The 20,937-nt window shown below is 52.4% G+C and overlaps 4 protein-coding genes across 4 annotated transcripts; 3 read left to right on the top strand and 1 right to left on the bottom strand.

Moving 5' to 3' along the window:
• Window positions 1-9,368: 9,368 nt before the first annotated feature.
• On the top strand, window positions 9,369-10,893 carry MFIFM68171_05502 (uncharacterized protein; the record flags this gene model as incomplete). The annotated part of the gene is made up of 3 exons (XM_071060922.1): window positions 9,369-9,428; window positions 9,635-9,742; window positions 9,814-10,893. 3 exons carry the CDS (start codon window positions 9,369-9,371, stop codon window positions 10,891-10,893), a joined length of 1,248 nt encoding a protein of 415 aa, XP_070917023.1.
• A 1,493-nt stretch (window positions 10,894-12,386) lies between these two features.
• MFIFM68171_05503 (uncharacterized protein) lies at window positions 12,387-13,472 on the top strand (the record flags this gene model as incomplete). The annotated part of the gene is made up of 2 exons (XM_071060923.1): window positions 12,387-12,632; window positions 12,696-13,472. The coding sequence occupies 2 exons, from the start codon at window positions 12,387-12,389 to the stop codon at window positions 13,470-13,472; spliced, it is 1,023 nt and encodes a 340-aa protein (XP_070917024.1).
• A 348-nt stretch (window positions 13,473-13,820) lies between these two features.
• On the top strand, window positions 13,821-14,527 carry MFIFM68171_05504 (40S ribosomal protein eS24; the record flags this gene model as incomplete). Its single annotated transcript, XM_071060924.1, has 3 exons — window positions 13,821-13,903; window positions 14,099-14,346; window positions 14,448-14,527. 3 exons carry the CDS (start codon window positions 13,821-13,823, stop codon window positions 14,525-14,527), a joined length of 411 nt encoding a protein of 136 aa, XP_070917025.1.
• A 1,106-nt stretch (window positions 14,528-15,633) lies between these two features.
• MFIFM68171_05505 (uncharacterized protein) lies at window positions 15,634-20,425 on the bottom strand (the record flags this gene model as incomplete). Its single annotated transcript, XM_071060925.1, has 2 exons — window positions 15,634-20,098; window positions 20,163-20,425. The coding sequence occupies 2 exons, from the start codon at window positions 20,423-20,425 to the stop codon at window positions 15,634-15,636; spliced, it is 4,728 nt and encodes a 1,575-aa protein (XP_070917026.1).
• Between the last annotated feature and the right edge of the window lie 512 nt (window positions 20,426-20,937).

A 20,937-nucleotide genomic window follows, 5' to 3' on the forward strand; every position in this document is an offset into this window, starting at 1 on the left:
CGCAAGCGGTTTACGATGCCGTGGCCGATGGTGCGGCATCTCTGATGCTGCTGCATATAAAGAACGTGGACTTGGGACCGAACTCAGTTAACCCTTCTATCCTGTCACTATGGCCTCGGGACACTAAACTTACGTGGCGAGTTTGGATCCACAGGCACCATCAAAGTTATACATGCCTGTTCACTACAGCTCCGCGCGTTGGCAGCCTGCGGGCTTTATTACGGGCTGCACTCACCCTGCGTCATTCTCACCAGCTGAGTCAGGAATGTAGCTGCAATTTCGTCGGAGTTTGAGAGCGGCTGTCTCATGTAGCTTTTTTGGCCTGCGATCACCCCGTCCTCCTAAGCTACCAGAGCTGCCATCATCATGACAACTCCATACGAGCTCGCCATTCCCGATGTTGGTGCCGCCCAGGATCGCGCCTGTAATAACCAACAGTTTATCTGCGGCTTGCCTCTGTGTCCGTCCAGGAGCCGAGCATTACGGCCACAGACGTTAGGGGGAAGCTGGAATGCACCTCGCATGGTATCACTGGTCACGTTGAAATACGGTTGGTGTACCACATCAGCTGGGCTTCGCCATCCACGTGCGCCGCATGTCAACGGACGTTTCCGTCAACATTTTAAAGTGACCAGTTCCGTAAGCCTCCTGGGTTTTTCTGCCAGAGCCGTCGCATCCTTGTTCGCGTTTTACTGCGCTGTCCGCATGGGGCGCGTCATCTCTCCGCGGAAGTCAATTGCTTGACCACATCTATCCTCTCTTCTAAATGCCTTGGTTTGGAAGCAGGATAACCAGGCCGTCATGGCCACTAGCTACCTACGGCATTCACGGCGCCCTTCATGATTAACCTTTTGCAACGTTAGGTCATTATGTATCTACTTCGCTCTCCATGGGAATTTGAAGTCGGCGGCTGCCGTCTTCGACTCGTCTGTTACACTCTCAGCCCCTGGGATCTGCCTTCGTGAGATGAGATTTTGTTTCACAGTATCTAGAGGCTTAGGTGGCACGAGGCTGTTCAAACGCATCTTCCTGCTGCATATCTTGGACCAGGAGATCATCCATCTGCCCCGCCACGAAAGCTCGAGTTGTGTCACCATCCGCTAATGGCAGTGGGTGGGAGCTTTGGCACGTACTCTCGTTCCCAGCCGGCAAGTTCTGCTTCAGCTTCGACTTGAGGCTTGGGAAACCACAAGTTCACGAGATCCCTTCTGCCCAGGGCATCGGCTCCTAATGCTGACCGAGAAGCAATATCAACAGCCGTGAACTGCTCACAGTTTGAGAGAGTTCTGACCACTCCCAGGCGTCCCGGGGTCGCTGGTTAACACGAATGCTGGGCCAGTTGGTAACGGCAGGCTAGCAGAGCAAGACGCAAAAGACAACAAGACATACTCGTGCCCCTGAACACAGCTTGCACGGGCTAGGGGCTTGATTGGTCTGCCATGGCGCATGGAACCGTCCTTCTCGAGAGGGCTTTAGTGCCCGCAGCGGCAGTCTGCACCACTGACCTACACCAACTACTACAGTGGAATTGACAGCCCATTGTGCCATCACCGCTGCAAGCACCCGCGATAAGCTAGTCCCCAAATCTCCCGCGCCTGCTTCCCCATTCAATATTACAGGCCTAATCATGGCCAATCCTAGATCATTCTTCGCATTCCATGCCACAACCCCCTTGCCGTTCCCGTCCCTCTGTGATCGGGAGGATGTGGTAATCGGTGGTTAAGTGCGGGAATGTTGGCCATACACCATAGCAAGCCCAGACGAGGTACGTAGTTTACTACCTGTAGGTTTGCCGACTAGACAGAACCGAAACGTACGCCCGGGTCCGTCACTAATGTAGGTACATTAGCATCTGAATCATAACTCATCACGCCAACTCCAAACAAGGGTGAGATTGAAGAAACCGGACCCCGAGTTTTTTTTTTTTTTAAAAAAAAAAAAAAAAATTGGTCAATCGCCGAAACAGCAATCCCACTTCTAGGGCGGGGTAGCAACCGGCTGGGCCACGGCACCGGGAGTTGCGATGCTAAGCAGAAAGACATGGGTACTCTTCTGTCGGCACGGGGTTGAAGGCCGGCCCGAAGTCGAGCTTCGGGAAGGCCGCTGACTGCCGTGTCGCCACGACATGTCTCGCCGTCAAACCGCGACAGCGAAAGAACATCCGATCCGGACGAGAATTTGGCAGGCATGAAATTACTCTGCAGGACAGGCTAGCTGCAGGCGGTACCGATCCCCCCTCGTGTTATGGATGCAGGGAATGCAACTGGAGCCTTGCTCGCGACACAACGATGCAATCCAAACACAACAAGGTGCGAATCGGATGTCGTTCCCGATGTTTGAGCCTCTAAGGGTAGGGAAATCTGTCGCATTTTCGATTTCGGGCGAGATCAGATGTCACCGGGAGACAAGCAGGCAGAAACAAGGCTGCCTTGTCAATTCCGCCCTACGGGCCAGGTCATCAAAGAGCACGGAGTGTACCGACCTTATGGCGAGCACCGGTGGCTTGCAGTGTACATGTACTCGTTGCTCCATATTTGCAAACTGGCCAGCAGATGGCTGAAACATGATGTCGCAATCAGCCCAGTTTGTGCAGTGCGCAATCAACCTCGAGTTTGGTGTGAACTTGCATATTCCTGTGGTCTTCCAACATCTCATTTGGCCCATGTTTGCCACTAACTGAGACTGGCGAAAGACACCTCATCGGTCCTAGACGTGCATTAGTAGCACGATTGTTGGAGGTCCGCGAATACAGAAAACGCTGCCATCAATGTGAGTCGCCATCTACCGGTGGTAGTGATCGACACCGATTGGGAACCGCGGCGCTGGTGGCAAACCAAGGAAGGTAGGTGCTCTCGTTGCATTTCCGTGCTGCCTGATGAAGGACCATACGGTGCATACGGACCAAGCTCCAGTGCCGTTGATGACACCGACATCCACGTTGTGCAACCCCTTGGGCCAATGTAAATTTTTCTCAGTACCAGCTTGAACCTTTGTGGAAGTGAGCGAGACGACCTGCCTACCTTGGGCACCATTCGGATTATCCACCAAACAGGCCCTTAGAGCCATGCCGGCTCGGAGAAACCCGGCTCGTTTGAACCGATGTGATCATCGTCCCCAAGGTCTCCCCTCTGCTCAACCTCGAGCAAACGGCGCGCTTAGGCATGGGCGCAGTGTCGACGGAATACTGCTGCCAGTGCTCTCACCCGTGAGCTGTCGGCTAATCCCGATACTCTCCGTCTCAAATATTATACGGAATACAGTATCTCACGGCTCAGGACCTGCGTGGTGTAGTCACCTTTCTGTTTGTAGGTAGTAGTCATATGTGTCCTTATCAACGCCTCTCGCGGCTAGGAATCCAGCCATAGGATGGCGGAATGGGGCGGTCGTGGGCCTATGCTGACCCCATCCGGTACGCATGGCTAAGGCGACACCCTCCTCGTGAGACTCCCACTAAATTACTGGGAAATAGACGTCGCACCAGAGCTATCGCTGTGGAAACGGTGAGGTCCGGACGCACCGTGCGTGATAAGATGTGTACATTTAGATCCTGTGCATGCCCACAGCGCGTCTCTCAAACCCATGGTGGGCTGACACTCTTCGTAATTTTGATTCAGAGCGTCATACCCTCTGAGCAAACCAAGATGGTTCTGGGCACACAAATCTTGCCCTGCGTTTGCTTTAGCTTGGTTCATGACATAGTGATAACTCACATGATCCGTGGCTCTTTCCTATGAGTCAACATACCCATTTATAGGACACCCCACATATAGGACACCAATTTACATACATAACCCTGAAAACTTACACATTCTAACCGTTAATAAAACACAACCCTTAGTATATAGATATACAATAAAAGTAATCTAGCTTATATATTTGTATTTTATATACTACTGTGTAACGAGAGCCTCTGGACAAGACCGGAGAAACCAGCCGAATGGCAGTAGATGATGTCACAGTACTGAAGTAGATAAAGTCCCCGTGGGAAACCCTCCCACGCGAGGGACTTCTGATCCGTAAGGATCAGTCTCTCTGTTATGATAGGAGGCTGTTCACCAAGATATCGCCCGCTAGCTAAGATCTTTTCGGTATTAAGACATCGTGATCCATCTCCCTCAACGTGTTCCCAGAACAGCCCCTTGACATACTGTTAAATATTTATTTATATATAAGCACTTTAAAGGTCTAAGAAGCTAAGGTAAAAAATATGTTATTAATTATACTATAGATAACGTATTTTATAAGCGAGTGGCCCATATAAGCGAATGGTCTACGCCCTACCACTTACAACATCTATAATTATACTACCGTAACACTAGGAAATAACAATAACCGAACCAGAAATAGATGAATCAGACGATTCTACAGCCTCTTGACAGGTGCGTGCATTATAGCCAGGCTTGCCGCACAAGCCACAGCACCGAATCTTCGTACGAGATCCCCCTTCACCACTACCATTGAGCCGTATTTCTTGGCTTTCTGGCTCATCTACGGCTTTCTGAGCTAGTAAATCCTGTGCCTCTTGTATAATAAGAGATCCTCTAAGCCGTATACGTGTTTTTTTAGCCCTCCATCGCTTACTGAGCCCCTCATTAGCCTTTCGAAGTGCTGAGACTTCTGTACGAAGAAAGGCCACCTCGTACATTATAGCCATCGTACCTTTGGCTAACTGGTCTACAGCAGCTAGTATAGATATTGGGGAACTACCTTGGTAGTTGGATATCCGGCCTTTGATAAAGTCCTTCTATGAGATGGCCTCTCGGGGGTTTTGTTACGTGGCAGAGGCTAACACTGCTCAGCAGTGCCTAGGCCCACATCCCGTCAGGGATGACGGCCCAGGGGTCATCGCATACGTCTATAAAGACCCCCCAGATTTATCCTCAGAGGACCTTCATTGAATCAACCATCATTATATCTTACTTTGTCATAGATCATGCCAGTGTTCATGAAGTGCCTACCTCAGCGTCAAGGCTAACGCCCTTGAGGTCACCAGTTACGGGATCACGACGGAAACCCCGTGACAGGTTTTGTGGCGTCTGAGATAACTAAGGTAGTGTTGTACCTAGGCTTGAGATTGGTAGAGTTGGAGTTTGGAGCTGTATATCCATCTTGGAAATCACTCTTTCTGGATCGTATAGTACAAGGCCAGCTCTGGCAAAGGCTCCTTGTATATTCTTGTCGGTAAAAGAGGCAAAAAATGTTTCTCTGAATATACAAAGGAATTCTAATTTGGTGATATGTGTGATATGCATACGCATAAGTTCCTCGATTTGATAGCCGTAATGTGAGGGTCAAGGACCCAAGGGTAGTAGGACCAGAGTGCCTGGGTACGAGCAGTGCACGCGCAACGTAGGAGCAAAGTGCTCATTAGAGGTAGGATGGTAGTCTCATTGAACTCTGTCTCTCCCCTAAGTCTTGTCTTCCACCCCCCCTCTTTATGCCCTACGATGACAGCGTCTAAGCTCACTTACCCCGCTCATTGCCCCGTCATCGACCTTGCTTGTGCGCTCCTTCGACACTCCTCTGACGTGATATCCTCGCCCTTCTAGCTTAGCGTTGTTGTTGCTTTTGCAACCCCGCCGGCGCTACGGCTTCGGGGCTTCAGTCCTATGCCTATACCGACTTTACCCAGCCGGTCCTCATACGTAAGCTTTCTTCAACAGCCTAAAACAACCAATATCTAGTGGACTAGATGTGAGGAATGCAGAGATATACAGAGTGTAATAATATTGTGCTCCTAGCAGTAGGCCTCGAACTGGTTAGAGTGGTGGTTCTCGTGGCCGTTGAGGATTAAGAGCTGGTATTTTCCTTTTATACGAGATGTTGTATGAAGATTAAAATACCGGATCTAATCTAGACCTTGGTTATTAGTAGTCTAGCCATTATTGGTTATACTGATATACTAGGTAGCCGGAAGACTGCATTCTTAATACCGGCTCTCCTGGTGATATTTCTCTTTTAAAAGGATAAATGGTGGGATCGTCTAGCCTTGAGTATTTACTCCTTGGATAACTATAACCTACTCACGATTACTAGGTTAGACTTTTTTGACTTTCCTATAGCTATTAGAGGTAGTAATAACTATCCTAGTAGTAATTATACCTATTATAAACTCGGTCTTGTTAAAGTTGTATATATCTTCGTTAAGGATACCGTATTTAGCTTTAGTATTATATATAAGAGTAAACCACTTACGAATAAGTTTTGGATCCTCGTATTTAGCCCTCTGGTAGTCGTATCTACGTGTAAAACGCGTCCGGAGTTTTGGTTAGCGTTTAACGAAGTTATAAGCCCAGAGTTTACTGACAGAGGGTACATCGCATTTGTATAACAATCGGTTGGCCATATCTTCCACAAAACGAAGCCGAGGAGGAAATGCGCATGCATATAACTCAGTAATATACTGAACAATCGTATGCTCCTCTAGATTCGTAAGTTTCCGTGAATTAGCTGGTGTATCACGTCATGAAGGCCGGCTAATATGTCAGCGTTCAAAGGTCTTACGACTGACGTCGTAGATAGAGGTAGCGGCTCGGATAGGTAGATTTGTATCCTTTTGGAGAGCTTGGAGAGCTAAGATTAGCCTGCCTTCTTTTGATGGCGACGGTATACTGAATGGTGGAAAAAACTAGTGTTATGTATAGAGGTGTTATTTTGTGTGAGGCGTAGGTCATTCGCTTATATGGGCCACTCGCTTATAAAATACATTACTAACTTTTACTAATATTTTAAAAAAATAAATAACTTTTTACTTTTTTTCTAAAATTACTAGAGTTTCTAGAAATAGATAACTTAATATATCATAGTATTTATATATTTACCTAATTTTAATCTTAATTTACTTAAGTTTCCTTATTCTTTAAATTATTCAAGATTTCCCTTAGAAAACTCTAATCTCTATTTAAGGTTAGATACAGGAAAGTCTAACAAAATCTTTACCTGAGCTTTTAACTAAACTTTTAAATACTTTAAAAATAAAATAATTAATTTGAGCTTTATATTTAGATATAATACAAATATATATACTAATTTACCTCGATTATATATTTATCTACTAAAGGTTGAGTTTTATTTAAGATTAATAAGTGTAAGTTTTCAGGGTTATATGTGTAGATTGGGTGTTCTACATGTGGTGTGTCCCATAAGTGGGTACATTGACTTATCAGCGTTTCTTATGTCACTCTCTGACGGTTCAACAGCTGTCATTGCTCATGAAAGCAGTGGTGATATGTGCGCAGAACCTTACTTCCCAAGCCGACATAGCCGCTCTACCAGGGTTATGTCACAAGGTAGGAAGGTAACTTGATGTTAATGGGGCAATATAGCGTCGGAAGGGTACGGCGAACGCCCGTCGATATCTTCATGCCCAGTTTACCAGCACTCGCTTTTTGAACGTCAGCTGGTCTGAGGAGTTTATGTTGACCACTATAGAGGCTGCGGCGTAGCGAGCCTGGGCCCGAATGCCAATCACTGCTAACGGTATGTAATACCTAGTCACCCACAAGTCCAGCTCTGTCTATAGTAAGTTCCATCTTTCCCGGCAGCTGCAGCGAAGTGTGCTTCAGCAATGACCCCTGAGCGGCCCACCGTGTTCAAAGCACCCCAAATCCAAATGGAGGACTTGGAGCCGTGACGTCGAATCGTTATCCCACAGAGGCCCCGGTATGCAACATTGACCTTTACTCAGTCATTTTCCCAAATCGCCCACCTGCCCTTGCCGACCTGAGCTGGCGTCGATTCGATTCCTCCGGGTGATGTCGTGCCGGCCACGGATCCCCGCCTGCCAGTGCCGGGCGCTCTGATCTGCCAGACTAGGAGTGAATCAGGTACCTACTGTACCTGGCGGATGCAGGTTCCCGAGGAGCCTATTCTGTCGCCAACACGTAGGGAAGGAGGCAAGGATAGCTGACCCCCATGTCCTTGTAGATCCCCGCTGTCAACGGCGTGGGACCGGATTCAAGCCTGTGGAAGATAGCAATTCCAGTCGCTTTGTAATACCAGTCCATCCCTCACGGTCCTCCATATGAGGCGGGGGTCATGGACCGGTGGCGGATCGCAGACGCAGCGCCGCCTTGCATTTACCGCTACTGCAACACCTGTAGACGTCGATTAATGCTGATGCAGCAGTTGTTTGGTCGCCGGTGCCAGTTGCAAACGGAGAGAACCGTTGGCTCTGGCCAATGCTTCCTGCCGATCACATATAACACCGCCACACTTGCATAGCGCGCTTCCCTCTACACCTCCCTCGACCCTTCTCCATCTCGATAGCGGAGCCTTGCGCCCAAGGAACCGCACCGCTCCCACTTCCTCTAGCCTCATATCAGAATCCGGATACTATCAGCGCAACCCCCCGTTATCTTTTACTTTCCTTCGACTTTCCGCACAGCCCATAATCGCCACCCAGGCCGGCGACGCAACGAGTCAGGGCCTAGTCGCAGCTTCTACGACAGAGGCATCCCAAGAGCGTCGAGCTTTCGTCGAAGGGCGTCCGCTTGTGGGGGTCTACGTACACTTCCGAGATTGAATTGGATACAATACTGCATTCCCCAGCGCGCACCTAGGTATGTCTCCTTGAGTTTTCTCCTCCTGGCTCGTGGTAATGGGGTAAACCGTACCAGTTCCGTCCGAGTAGGCATAGCAGGTAAGGCCATCGCATTTGATGAAGTTGCAAATGGGCGCCGATACGCACCGTGGACTGTCGGTTAGAGGGCATCATGTCTGTCAACTCTGGTTGTATATGACGCTCATACCCCGTATGTGTCTAGGTACTGGCCCTCGAACCTGAGACAGGCATTACACGACACCACACCCTTTACCTCCCCAAAATAGACTGTCTCACGGTGCCATCTAAATCAGCGTTGTGTTGAGGTTTGGGAGCCTGTCACACCTCGGTGTGGGGTCTCGCAAGTTTCGTCTTTGGTCTCTCCCACCAATACTCAGCTCACACTAATCCTCGTGCTGCGTTCTCCGAAGCCATCATCGCCAGCTGCAACAACCGAAAGTTACCGTCATTTCAGCGCACCAAGTTTACGTCCAGCTGCGGCCGGTTCCGACCAAGGCTCGGGAGCAAAGGCTACATCGGTGAATCAAAGCGTCGGACGGCCATTTTGCGTCCGGAAGCACGGCTGGACACGGCTTGCACCCAACGAATTGCCTTTCTTTCTTTCTTTCTTTTTTTTTTTTTCTCTTTTTTTTAATAAAAAAAGAAAACGTTGGAAGGGGAACATCGGTCTGGCGGCGAGACAATGGTATCCCAAGCTTGTTATAGCCCCAGCGACGGAAGACGATATAGCCGTCCGTACCCATTGTATTTTCCAACCACAGAGAGGCGGTTCCAACTATCCTCGCACGACACACGGGCAATCACAATGACAGAACATCAGTTGGACTCCGATTCGACACCGCAGAGAAAACGGATTGCCGTGGCAGTAAGACCTATCTATCACCCCCTTTCCTCCCTCTTTCTGTGCACTGTTTGGCTGCTTGGAGTATTTCCCTAACGTACTTTGACCTTTGATGTCTTTTATTGTTTTCACCCCAGTTGAAATACCAGCCACATTTCGAAGGTTTCGATCAAGGATTCTTCGCATTCCTGGAATGTCACCGGCTAACTTGGTCATTGTGTTGTCTCTAGTGTGGCCGCTGCCGCAAACGAAAGATCCGATGCAGTGGCGACACCGGTCAAGGTCAGCCATGTTCCAACTGCAAGAACGCAGGGGTGGAGCCATGTCAGTTCCTGCGGGTATGTTGGGATATATCCGTTCTCTGAGACTCCCTGCGGTGCAGTGCGGGTACTAACTTGGTTGTTGGTAGGTGTTGTCGAGAGAAGCGCCGATGCGCAATGAGCCCGGGGATTTCAATTACAATGTCGGGGATGCAAGGCTTTACGCCACCCGGACGCCAGCGGGAACAGGCCTTCAGTACGCGCATGACCTCCCTACGCTCGGCTCCAACGACGTCTTGGCCTCATACCGTGGCGAATCGACGTACTCGTACACGCCAGCGACCAAAGCGTACTATCCGGGCATGCCAGCATACGGAGCACCATATGGAGATGAGTTTGAGTTTCCGATCGCGGTCCCCCAGCCTGTCTTAGGTCACGAACCAGTCGGTATGCTGCCCGGCCAGTGGAGTTCCGGGGCCCGAGCAAAACCGCCTTCTTTCGGCGGCATGTATATGGACACGGACGGATCATACAGCGCCTATAGCAGCCCTAGCCTGGTCCACCGAGCCCCTCATACAGCCGGGTCCGACACCACCAATTTCTCCTTTTCGGGCGTTGCTGCGTCCTTGCCATTGCCGAGCGCGCCAGCGTCAGACAGACTACTGCCAAACCCGACTGCACGCTCCTCTACGCTTCCCTATCCCGCTTCCGTCAAAGCCCCAACCACACCGCCCGCGTCCGCAGCAAATACGTTAGCGGACGTGGCCACGGCGGCGACGTATGCAAGCGGATTCGATACCCCAGGTCTCCCATATACCTCCCAGTCGACCAGCAGCAGCCTAGCCAGCCAGCACTCGTCATCCTCGCGCGGAAACTCGGGTGGCTACACGGTGGGCGAGGCCATATTTGGCGAGCAAGAGCGCAGCCTCCAGAGCCAAGGCCCGGCATTCGACATGACTACGTACACGACCGAGCCGCGGCGGGGCTCGGGAGGAAGCTCGGGGGCCTCAGCCCTCGCCAACAACCAACCCTATGCTCCCGGCGGGATCGCGCATCACACCCCACAGCAAGGTGCGGCGGCGGCATACCTGGGTGACCCGCCCGCGGGCTCCCACGTCCATCGTCATTCATACGCTCATAGCAGCCACACCGGTGCGTCTCGGAACGGTACCACCACCCTTGACGCCCACTCCGAGCACCGGAATGTTGCTGTGGCTAGCCGGCATTGACCACGTACTAAGTATCGTGTGGGCGGGCCATATTGGGGGGAGCCTGAAGCGCTGGAGACGAATGTCTGAAGTCGTTTGTCAATGGTAGGGGGCTAATCTGACTGGCTGTATTGGCTCAACGACTGGCCGGTTCCCGAACCCTCTCGGCGTGTTCCTGGCGGTTTACCCCCTGCGTTAGACCAGTTGTGATTTTTCCCCGAGCCCGGCTCGGGCCCAGCATGCGTCGCTACGTCGGTGCTTGAGTTGACATCAAGCTACTGCCGATCTGATGCAAATCTGTGGTAACACAAAACAACAGAAAGACCCGGCACAGCCAATGAGAGCCGTCACCAGGGCGAGACTGGGAGTCAGCTTGGTGGAACTGCTCGTTGCGGCGGGATGGGCGGTTGTGGGACGACTCGACCGGGCCATGCTGGCCCGACCTCGGTGCTCTTCTTTTCCATAATGCCCACCCCTTATACTCTCCTTCTGGTTTAGACTTGCTGTTAATCCTTGTGCGCGCGCATTATGCGGGTTCGGGAAAAGATAATATCGTGGTGTTTCGGTCCAGATTCCTTTGTCTTATCCTAGTAATGATGGTTGTCTACCCTACTATCTCATCTAATCGAACTCCTTGTGCCGTTAACGCCAAGATGGCTGACATCAATCCGCATTGGAACAAGTCTCACATTAGTCCTGTCTCCTTTTGTTTGGCAAACCGCGCCATTTTCTGCCATCGGAGAGGACCCGACGGTATGTAGTCGGAGGACCGCGCTGGTAGCAGAGCTTGAGCGGCATGTTTCGCGGTGTTTACATAAATGTAGTATGTCACGACGTTTGCCTACCCATTTACTATGCTGGTTGCCAAGGTTGCTTTGCAATTCTACGGTTATCTCTTTCCAAGGACGGATGGGGATTAGAGAGTGCGGATCTTTTTACTTGGCGGCATTGTCGTGATGAGAGTGGTCAGGGGTAAGTTCATCAAAGAGCATCACAGCCAACATCTCTGCTTCTTCGGTCTAGACGTCTTGAGATTATCTTTAACAATGCTACCCATCGGCGCGAGGTAGAGTAAATGCCCGGGCGGGAAGGGTTCTAGCGGTCAATCACTCTCAATCCTCCGTCCGTGGTCCTTGCAGTACTACTGCAGTAGGGGTGGTGGTACTAAAATATTACTTCTTAAGAGACGGGCAATCTAGGTAACGCCGTAACGGTTCATTTTACCACGGGAGAATAATCCCGGTACATCACCAACTTCTCGTCTGCGCTCGTTCTAAAAGAATATAGTGTAGGGGCTGACTTGGATGGTCGGAAAGGTGGCCAAGGACTTGGTGTGGAAAGCGCGGGTGTGGAAAAGGGTCGCTCTCCGCCTTTGGGTTATCCATCTTTCTGCCCTGAAAAGGCGGTGAGAATTATTTGCTCTCCCACTACCACCTCGACTTGATCTGAGCAAAGTAGGGAGAAACGGATGTTGTTCTCACGACACACGCTCTTGTTCAAGGCAACGACCAAAGATGTTTTCATCTCAGAAGACGGCCGATCCAGAGGTTTCTCGCTTTTGTTGGCAGTGTTTACAACTGGAGCTCGCGCCACAATTTCCAAGTGGCGAGTTGCTCTGCGATGAAGAAGTTCAGGAGACAATCTATGAGCGGCTGCTTGCGGGCCATGTGACGGCTTCGCCTCCGCCGCGATACAAGCTGAGGATCCTGAAAGAGCTGATAGCCAGGATTGAGTCTTCTATTTCGGACTGGGACAAGCATGTGAGTATAAGGAGCGTCGTAACTCGGTGATGCTCTAGACGGCTCACATAGTAAACGGCGCAGAGCATCTCAGACAACCTCATGGGTGCCCTGACGCAGCTGCTCTCGCAGCCTTTACCGACTGAGACAACGGCTGCACAACAGAGGTGCTATGTGACCTACCGTCTCTCTCTTCTTCCAACCGAGCCAGCCGTGCCCGATCCACACATCACTCTCCTGGAATCGCGGTCTCTCATATCAGCCTCAGGCACCACAGGGCTGCGTACCTGGGAAGCGGCGCTGCATCTGGGGCAGTATCTCTGCGTTAATCCATCTTTTGTCACGGGCAAGCGTGTACTCGAGCTTGGCGCTGGCACAGGATATCTCGCAGTGCTCTGTGCTAAATATCTCGACGCAAGCCACGTCATCGCATCAGATGGATCTAACGAGGTCGTGAGTAAGCTGCCAGATAGCTTCCTCCTCAACGGTCTTCAGGGAACCGAGAAGATCTCGGTAACGGAGCTGAAATGGGGCCACATTGTGGCAGACAGTGAGGGTCAAGCATGGGGTGGGAGACTAGAGCTGGACACGATCATTGGGGCCGACATCACATATGACGCGAGCGTTATTCCGGCTTTGGTTGAGACGCTGGTGGAAATGGCAGACCTTTGCCGGGGGATTTCGATACTGATCGCGGCGACGGAGCGGAACCGGGCGACTTTCGAGACCTTTTTGGATGTTTGCGGGCACCGGGGATTTTCCTTGAGCCACGAGTCTTTTCCAGTGCCGCCAAAGAGCGGGCAAAACGGGCCATTCTACAGCGACGTGAGCCCAATACACATATGCCGGCTGGGAATTTAACACGTGCTGCCAACAGACTGTCTCTTACACCGTGATAAGTTTGTAGTCAACGATCTCGAGACAAACCCTGAGAAGAGCGGCTAGAGCGCGGTGCTGCCACCAGGTGGGGCAAGTGGGTCTTTGCACAACCCTCTTTTGGTGGCGTTTGCGTGGCCACCTGAGAATTGAGGCCACAGCTCAGATTAGGGCTCGCGCCCAATTAACCGAACCGGGACCGGAATTTTTCGAGATCCACCCAAAGCGCAGCGCCCTGCAAAAATCACCACCACAAGGGAAAATCCCACCTGAAACCTTTCGGTATCGAGATCGTGGAAGTATCGCAACATCGACCGCCATCAAACCGCCAAGATGGCCGACTCCGACTCGCCGGTCACGCTGCGTACGCGCAAGTTCATTCGCAACCCTCTGCTCGGTCGCAAGCAGATGGTCGTGTGAGTTCCCAACTTTTCCCTCCTGTTCAATCTCGTCGTCACCAACACCGTGGCAATGGTCGCCGGATCGAGGCCGTCACCGAGGCTTGGAATCGCACAGAAGATTACAGTCACTTCGTTCTTTCCATGCACAAACCTGGGCTTTCCAAATGTTTGGATAGGATGATACTGACCGGTCGTTCTTCCTGCACGCAGCGATATTCTCCACCCGAACCGCGCCAACATCTCCAAGGAGGAACTCCGTGACAAGCTTGCCGGCATGTACAAGGCCCAGAAGGACCAGGTCAGCGTCTTCGGTCTCCGGACACAATTCGGTGGCGGCAAGACCACCGGCTTTGCCCTGATTTACGACTCCCCCGAGGCGATGAAGAAGTTCGAGCCCCACTACAGATTGGTTCGCGTTGGACTGGCCACCAAGATTGAGAAGGCGAGCAGGCAGCAGCGTACGTGGCCCCTCTGATGGCCCCGGTTTACGATGGGTGACGCAAAGGAATTACGAGTTGCGAGGAATAGCAATGGCTGACCACTCATCTTCATAACACAGGCAAGCAGCGCAAGAATCGGCAGAAAACCCTGCGGGGCACGGCGAAGGTCAAGGGTGCGAAGTCGAAGAAGGAGAAATAAACGTCTGGCGTCTCTTTTTTTTTTTTTTGGCGTCGTCTGCTACACGGGTCCTCTTGGCGGGATGGACGATGGCTGTGGCTTTGTGCATTACCCTGGACTGCTGGCTGCGTCCGGCAAATATGACGCCGTAACATGCAATTGGGATTCATGATGGAGGCGCGATGGTCGGGGCTTCGATGATTCGGGCAGAACCATAGTACTCAATACAGGGCGTCGTCGGTTACCAAGCCAAGACTGGACTCATGGGTGATGGGATGCCTTTCCGGCACTTAGCTTTTGGAGGTGGGTTCGGGCCAAGTGTTCTAGGGTTGAGAATACTCATCTTTCACGATGGCCTGATGCTCTACCGTGAGAGATTTCGCATGTTCAATCTTTCCAACGGGGATCGCCTTCTTGCCTGTTCATGGTCGTACAGGATCCCCGGTTGGGTGGGCTGGATCGCGGTAACGTGGAACACAATTGGATCTAGCTTACCTGCAATAGCACAAGAGAGATCTGTGCTCCAGGCATCTTATTTCCCGGAAAGGTACATCCAGTGGGCTAACCCTTTAGCCAGGCGAACAGACGTTGCAAGCCAGCCACGCCTGTTAAGGTACGAACATGATGGAGCAAGCCTCGACATCTGAGTAGCTATCTCTCCCGTTTTAGCTTTTCGTATACATACTATGCCCGTATGAACGGAGGTTAGCACTGATGCAGTCCTTGAGCGGAGCTCCTGGGGCTTTCCTAAGTCACCGCCTGCCATCACCTGCACACTGCGCGCTGCTTTAGTTTAGGATACAGTCATATTTAAACTCAGTGCTGCCTTGTCTTGGGAAAGCGGCTTGCTCAACTTCAATCCCTCTTGAACGTTATCCACTGGCCCCGGGTACGACCCATGGACTTACAACAGCTACCTTTTTACGAGGTATACGTAGTATTATAAGGTAATTCCTAACGAAATGAGCGGCACAGCCATTGATACCGTTCAGATCTCTAACAAGAACAACGGCTGATAGACTTGGATCGAATGCCTCTAGGCTGTCAAAGGCAGTGCCTGGTCAAACCACCCTTCCGGCCCCCACCAAACCATCCCCGGATCTGGAACGATAAACCACTTCCCAGATCTAGAACAAATTTGCTAGGGCCTTCTTCTTGGCTCGTAACAAAGAAGTCAGCGCTACGCTTGACCGCCTGTCCGTGTTATGCTTAGACTGCGAAGAGGCAGATCTCTTGGGGGATGTTTCGCGCGCAGCCTCTGACGGCGTGGCTCTGACCCCGCGGCGATCGCGTGATTTCTTAACCCAGCCCTGGCCGGCCGGCATGTCCGGTTCCTTGTACGTCTCATCGATGCTATCTTCGGCATAATTCTCTTCCACCTCGGGCTCCGGACTGCTGGTCAGGAGCGACACGACCTGCGAACCCTCTGGGACGCGGAACGGTGATTCATTCGCACGCGCAGAGTTGGTTGCATTGGAGAGATCACGACGAGAGTTGCGAGACGATGGACTGGGAGAGGCACGCTCGGTCTTGATGTCCGGCGCAGGAACCTGCTTCAAACCCCTTCTCTGCGAGACCAACTTTTTGGGTGAAGGCTTCTCGATCGGCTTGTCAACGAGTTTCTGGGCGAGTTGGGACAGTTGATTCTGCTGGTCATCGTCGTCATCCTCAGAAGGGCCGTCCTCATTGTCAAGTCGTCGCATGGCTTCCTCATATACCAAATCAGGGCCAACATCCGGCTTCCTTGCTTTGACGGCGGACGTCACGGCGCCTTTCGTTGGCGATCGAGATCCATTGGTTGAGGCGGATATCCAGACCTCGCTCAGGGACGGGAAGGATCCGTCAGACGACTCCGACGCTGACCGGCTGCGTGGCTTCAAGCCCCCCAGGCCCGTCAGTGTGTCCCCGTTGTCACTCTCACGCCGCAGTGCCGTGCTAGACATTCCACCCTTGCCTCCTACGCTATCATCGAGCCCGTCGAAAGAGCTATTGCACAACTCGGTGCTAAAGTCCGGATCGACTTGTCGTCCGCTGTGGATACTGCCTGTGTCGGAGGGTGGGAGATCCATCTTTGGGTACGAAACCCGACCAGCATCAACCGGCTCTTCAATGGCATCAGAAAAGCCGTTGAATGGTTCCAGCAATATCGGCTGCGAGTCGATGTTATTTGATGTTGCCTGAGAATCCGAGTCCAGGCTGGCCCGGCTGCCGTGGCTGGGAGATGGCGAGACTTCTGGTGCCGGGGCCGGCAGTTCGTGCGCCATTTCTTCAAGTTGCCGCGATGGGCTGCTCAGATCCAAGGATGAAGTCTTTGTGACCGACGGATCGACATCTTTGCGGAAGCCAGCATCATTTATGAGGAGGCTTATCTCGCGCCGTCGATCCTCCGAGACTGAGATAACCCCATCGGACAGTGGATGGCTAGCCGGGAATGGACTTGACTTGTTGAGACTTGCCTCCGAGACGATGTTTTGCTGACGGTCAATGCCCATGTGTTGCTGGTCGGCTCCGTGTCTTTCTGGTTTCACTTGCTCGATTTCTTGGACGGCGTAAGGGGCTCGGTCGTCGTTAAGGGTGCCGGACCCCTGTTGAGCCGAGGGTATGCTCTCCGCTGTCTGGGGAGGGGTTCGAAGGACTCGAGGTTCAATCATATCTGCAAACTCCAGCGTCCGATATCCTTCTTCAGCGGCTTCCTCGTCTTCGTCGTCCGCCCCAGGCAGCTCGAATTTGTCATAGACACGGTTGCCTTCGTCGTCATAGACTTTCTCATTCTGGTCGAGATTCCGATCTCTCTTGGCGAGACGAACCCTCAATGAACCGCCTTCTAGTACGTCGACCACGATCCCTGTGACGCTGGATACTTGGGGCTGCCAGCTTGTGGCCCTCGAAAGTAGCCACTGTTTCCATGTGAGTACCACCCCGGGGGCTGCATTGCCGGCCGCGAGAATCGGTAGAGTCGAAACGTCTGTTGGAAGTGGCGGCAGGTCCTCCTCGTCCACATTTTTACACGGTGCGTCGTTTATCCCTTTAGGGGGTTCCTGCGGTTCATCGTCGTAATTCAGGACTGTTTCGTCGTAACAAAATCCATCGTCCTCATAGCTAAACGAACCTTGACCATCGACATCGGCATCACATTGCAACGGGCCGCCATCAAACTTTCTCCTCTTGGTACTGGGCCTTGCCTCTTCGTCGAGAAACCCTGCCTGGTTGCGTTGTTTCCGTTTCGAACGCCCCCCGCGTTGGGTCTTGTTCTTGTAGAAGTGTTGTTGCTGCGGGTCCCAACGTTGAACAAATGGAAAAGGTGGCTCGCTGAGCTCTACGCCATCATGGCAACATTCGACCCCTCGGTACACGATCCTGTCTCGCCATGCCTCTGGCTCTTCGCTTCCTGCTGGTTCATCGTTTGATCGAGCACGCTGGTTGTCATTTGAGTCAACCAGACGATGATTGGCGAGTGGCTGGACGTTTCTCATAAGGTTTGAGCGGAGCCGCTCTTCATCACCCTTTGAGTTTGGGTTTTTGAGTCCTAGCGCACCGAAGAGGATGCGGCGACCAGCGTTTATATCGAGTTTTGACTTACGCTGCGAAGAGGCAGAGATCGAGTTTGTACCAGCCGGTTCACGTCTTGAGGGGGAAGATGAATGAGGGGTCGTGTTGTTTGCTGTAGGCCCTTGGGGTAGGATTTGGTTCCCATCCGGATCATTGCTTGTAGGATCCCCGCGGTTTCGTGAGAATCCCTCTTCTGGCATATCGAGGCTCCGGAGTAATGCCGCTTTCTTGGTGGCGATGGACCTCTCAGCGTCTCGAGACTCGCTCCCCAACGGGATAATGGTTTGGTCCACAAATGTCGTCCACGATTCACCCGCGAGGGCAGCCTTCCGAGCTTTGAGAGCAGCTCTTCTCCGGGCATTTCTTCTCTGCGTGGTTGTCTTCCCTTGTCCCGGCGGTACTGGCCTTGTCGCGCTCGTTTGCGCCGAAAGCAATCCGGGGCTCGCAAACTCATACTCTAAATGCGCGGCGGATCTTTTCTGGGAGCGGGCCGATGCTGCCCGCGTCGTGGACACAGAGATGTCGGATGAATGCGTTGTTGTCGCCCCCTTTGTAGCTGGATGGGAACTAGGAGCATCACTGCCGTCGTCATCAGAGGATTCTTCATCGCTGGATGTGCCGCTATCTTCATTCTCGCTGGCGCTCGATGAACTACTAGTGTCGCCGCGAACCTCGCCAGAGCGAACTCCGCCGGAGTTGTCATTGTCGCTGTCACTGCTGCTGTCACTGTCGCTATCAATCACATCTTCGCTGCTGACGCTGCTGCCATCACTGTCACTCGTTTCGTCGCTCCCAAGGTTACTCTCATCGTCACCGCTATGACTTCCCTCGTTGCTGTCGGAATCGCTCTTGATGGAGGATTGGTCGGTGGTGGTGAGCTCTGCAGCAACCGGAACATTCAGTGTCCTTGAGGATGCAATCTCTGGGCCACTATCGCTGTCGCTGTCGCTGTCGCTGTCGCTGTCGCTGTCATTGTTGTTTCCACTCTCCCTTTCAATGTTACTTGCACAGACCCCCCCCGTCAAGGACGAGGATTGTCTAGAGTCCGGATCGCTTCGTAGTGCACGTTTGGAAGAGTTGATGCCAGCCCTTTCGACCAGCTCCCTGTGCCCACCGTCTTGGTTATTTTTGTGGCCCTCGTCGAACTTGGTATGGACAGGCTGCTTCACAGAATGCCCGGATTTGCGCAGTACTTCAGCCATCTGCGCCGCGGCGGTGCCCGCCAGGATCGACCCACTGGGGAAGCCATGTTGATCGTAGTGTTTCACCATGGAGTTAACAGATTCTGATTCGCTGTCATCCACCTCGTCATCAGCCGCTGCTGTCGAGTCTCCGGGCTGCAGGGCGTCTAAAGAGGCAATCATCGTCCCAAGAGACTTGACCGGTTGGTATCCGTAATCAAACCGCAGCATATCGTATGCCTTGCCTAGCTTGTCGTTGTGAAGCATCACTGCTTTCTCGCAAGCATCAACCGGTGCCGTTGGAAAAGTGGCTCTGAGCATCGTTATCCTGTCAAGCCGCGCCAGATCTAGTGCTTTCACCTGGGCTGACGCTTGACTCTCCTCGTCGGAAATCTCCACCGGAGAGTTATCTTGAAGCTGGTCGTTCTCGGCTTGGAGATCGCGAAGCTCATCGTCAAGCTCAGAGTTTGCGGGGTCGTCCGCGTCCGTGTCATCATTTTCGTCGACCTCCCCCTCTGTGTCCTCATCCACGAAGTCATCGTCTTCGTAATCTTCATCTCCCGCAAAGTCATCGTCACCTGCGTAGTCGGACTTTGAGTGTAGCCGGACCCGGTCATCTTGGTGCCCTTCATCATATCCGGTAAGGAGCAACTGAGGCTCCTCATCCTCGCTTTCTTCAGCTCCGTACGTGAGCCTCCGGCGCTTCAGGGGGGGGATGTCGATGGGCGGTCGGTCCCTCGGGGTCTTGAGGCGCGGGCGTCCGAAGGCTACCCCGTCGATAAGATGCTTGCCGTTGGTCGAGATTTGGTGCCTGCCGCTCAGTCGGCGCTTCTGCCGATCTTCGGTGACGAGTGGCCGGATGCTGTTGCGCACGCACGATGTTAGCGGATTGTGGCGTCAAATAGGCTCACGTTGGTCATACTCACAAAACCTCTTCGTCATCCTTCAAGATGCCAGACACTGGCTGAAAGTGCAAGCACTCAAATGCGAGGCCGTTAAAGTCACGGAGCTCGACGGTGTAATCCTCCAGACCCCAATCGTTGCTCTCGAGGGGTATTACTTCATTTACTTGTTCCAAAAGACTGGCGATAGTTGGGCCGCCGTCAAGTTTGACAGCAAAGACAATCCGTACCTCGGGGAGCGCATGCCGCTGCACCACCAGCCGAAGGCGAAGACGGCTGTCTCTCATCTTGCATCCCGGGCTGCTCGGCGGCGCGCCAAGTAAGAAAGAGCGTTCTCCCGTTATGTGCCACGGCAGAATTAGTGGCGCTGGTTACGAGTCGAGGTTCTGGTGCCGGAGTAGACGACCTCCTGGTACAAGGCGGAGAGGTCGCGCGACGTTCTGACGCGTGGGAACTTTTGGGGAGAATTCCGATAAGTGCAGCTGGCTATCTTATCGATAAAGTGCTGTGGGTAGGAGATTGGAGTCATTGGCTGCAACTGCGGTGTGTGTCGCAGTAAGCTTGGGCCACGGCTCTCTCGGTTCAGCCGTGCTGCCGGGTATGAGCAACGATCTGAATAAATCGGTTGCTGCTGCCAGGCCGGTTTACTCCAATCTTTGTTGACCCGACTTCTCGAAGTATGGGTAATTGATGTATAACCCGATCAGCAGGTTGATTAGCCGCCAATACGGCGGAGGCTCGCTCGCCCAAGCCGTCCGAGGTACTAGGTACGGTACCCAAAAACTCCCCCCCTGGATCT

This window comes from Madurella fahalii (assembly GCF_045866475.1).
Source record: "Madurella fahalii IFM 68171 DNA, scaffold_2, whole genome shotgun sequence".
Lineage (NCBI taxonomy): Eukaryota > Fungi > Ascomycota > Sordariomycetes > Sordariales > Madurella > Madurella fahalii.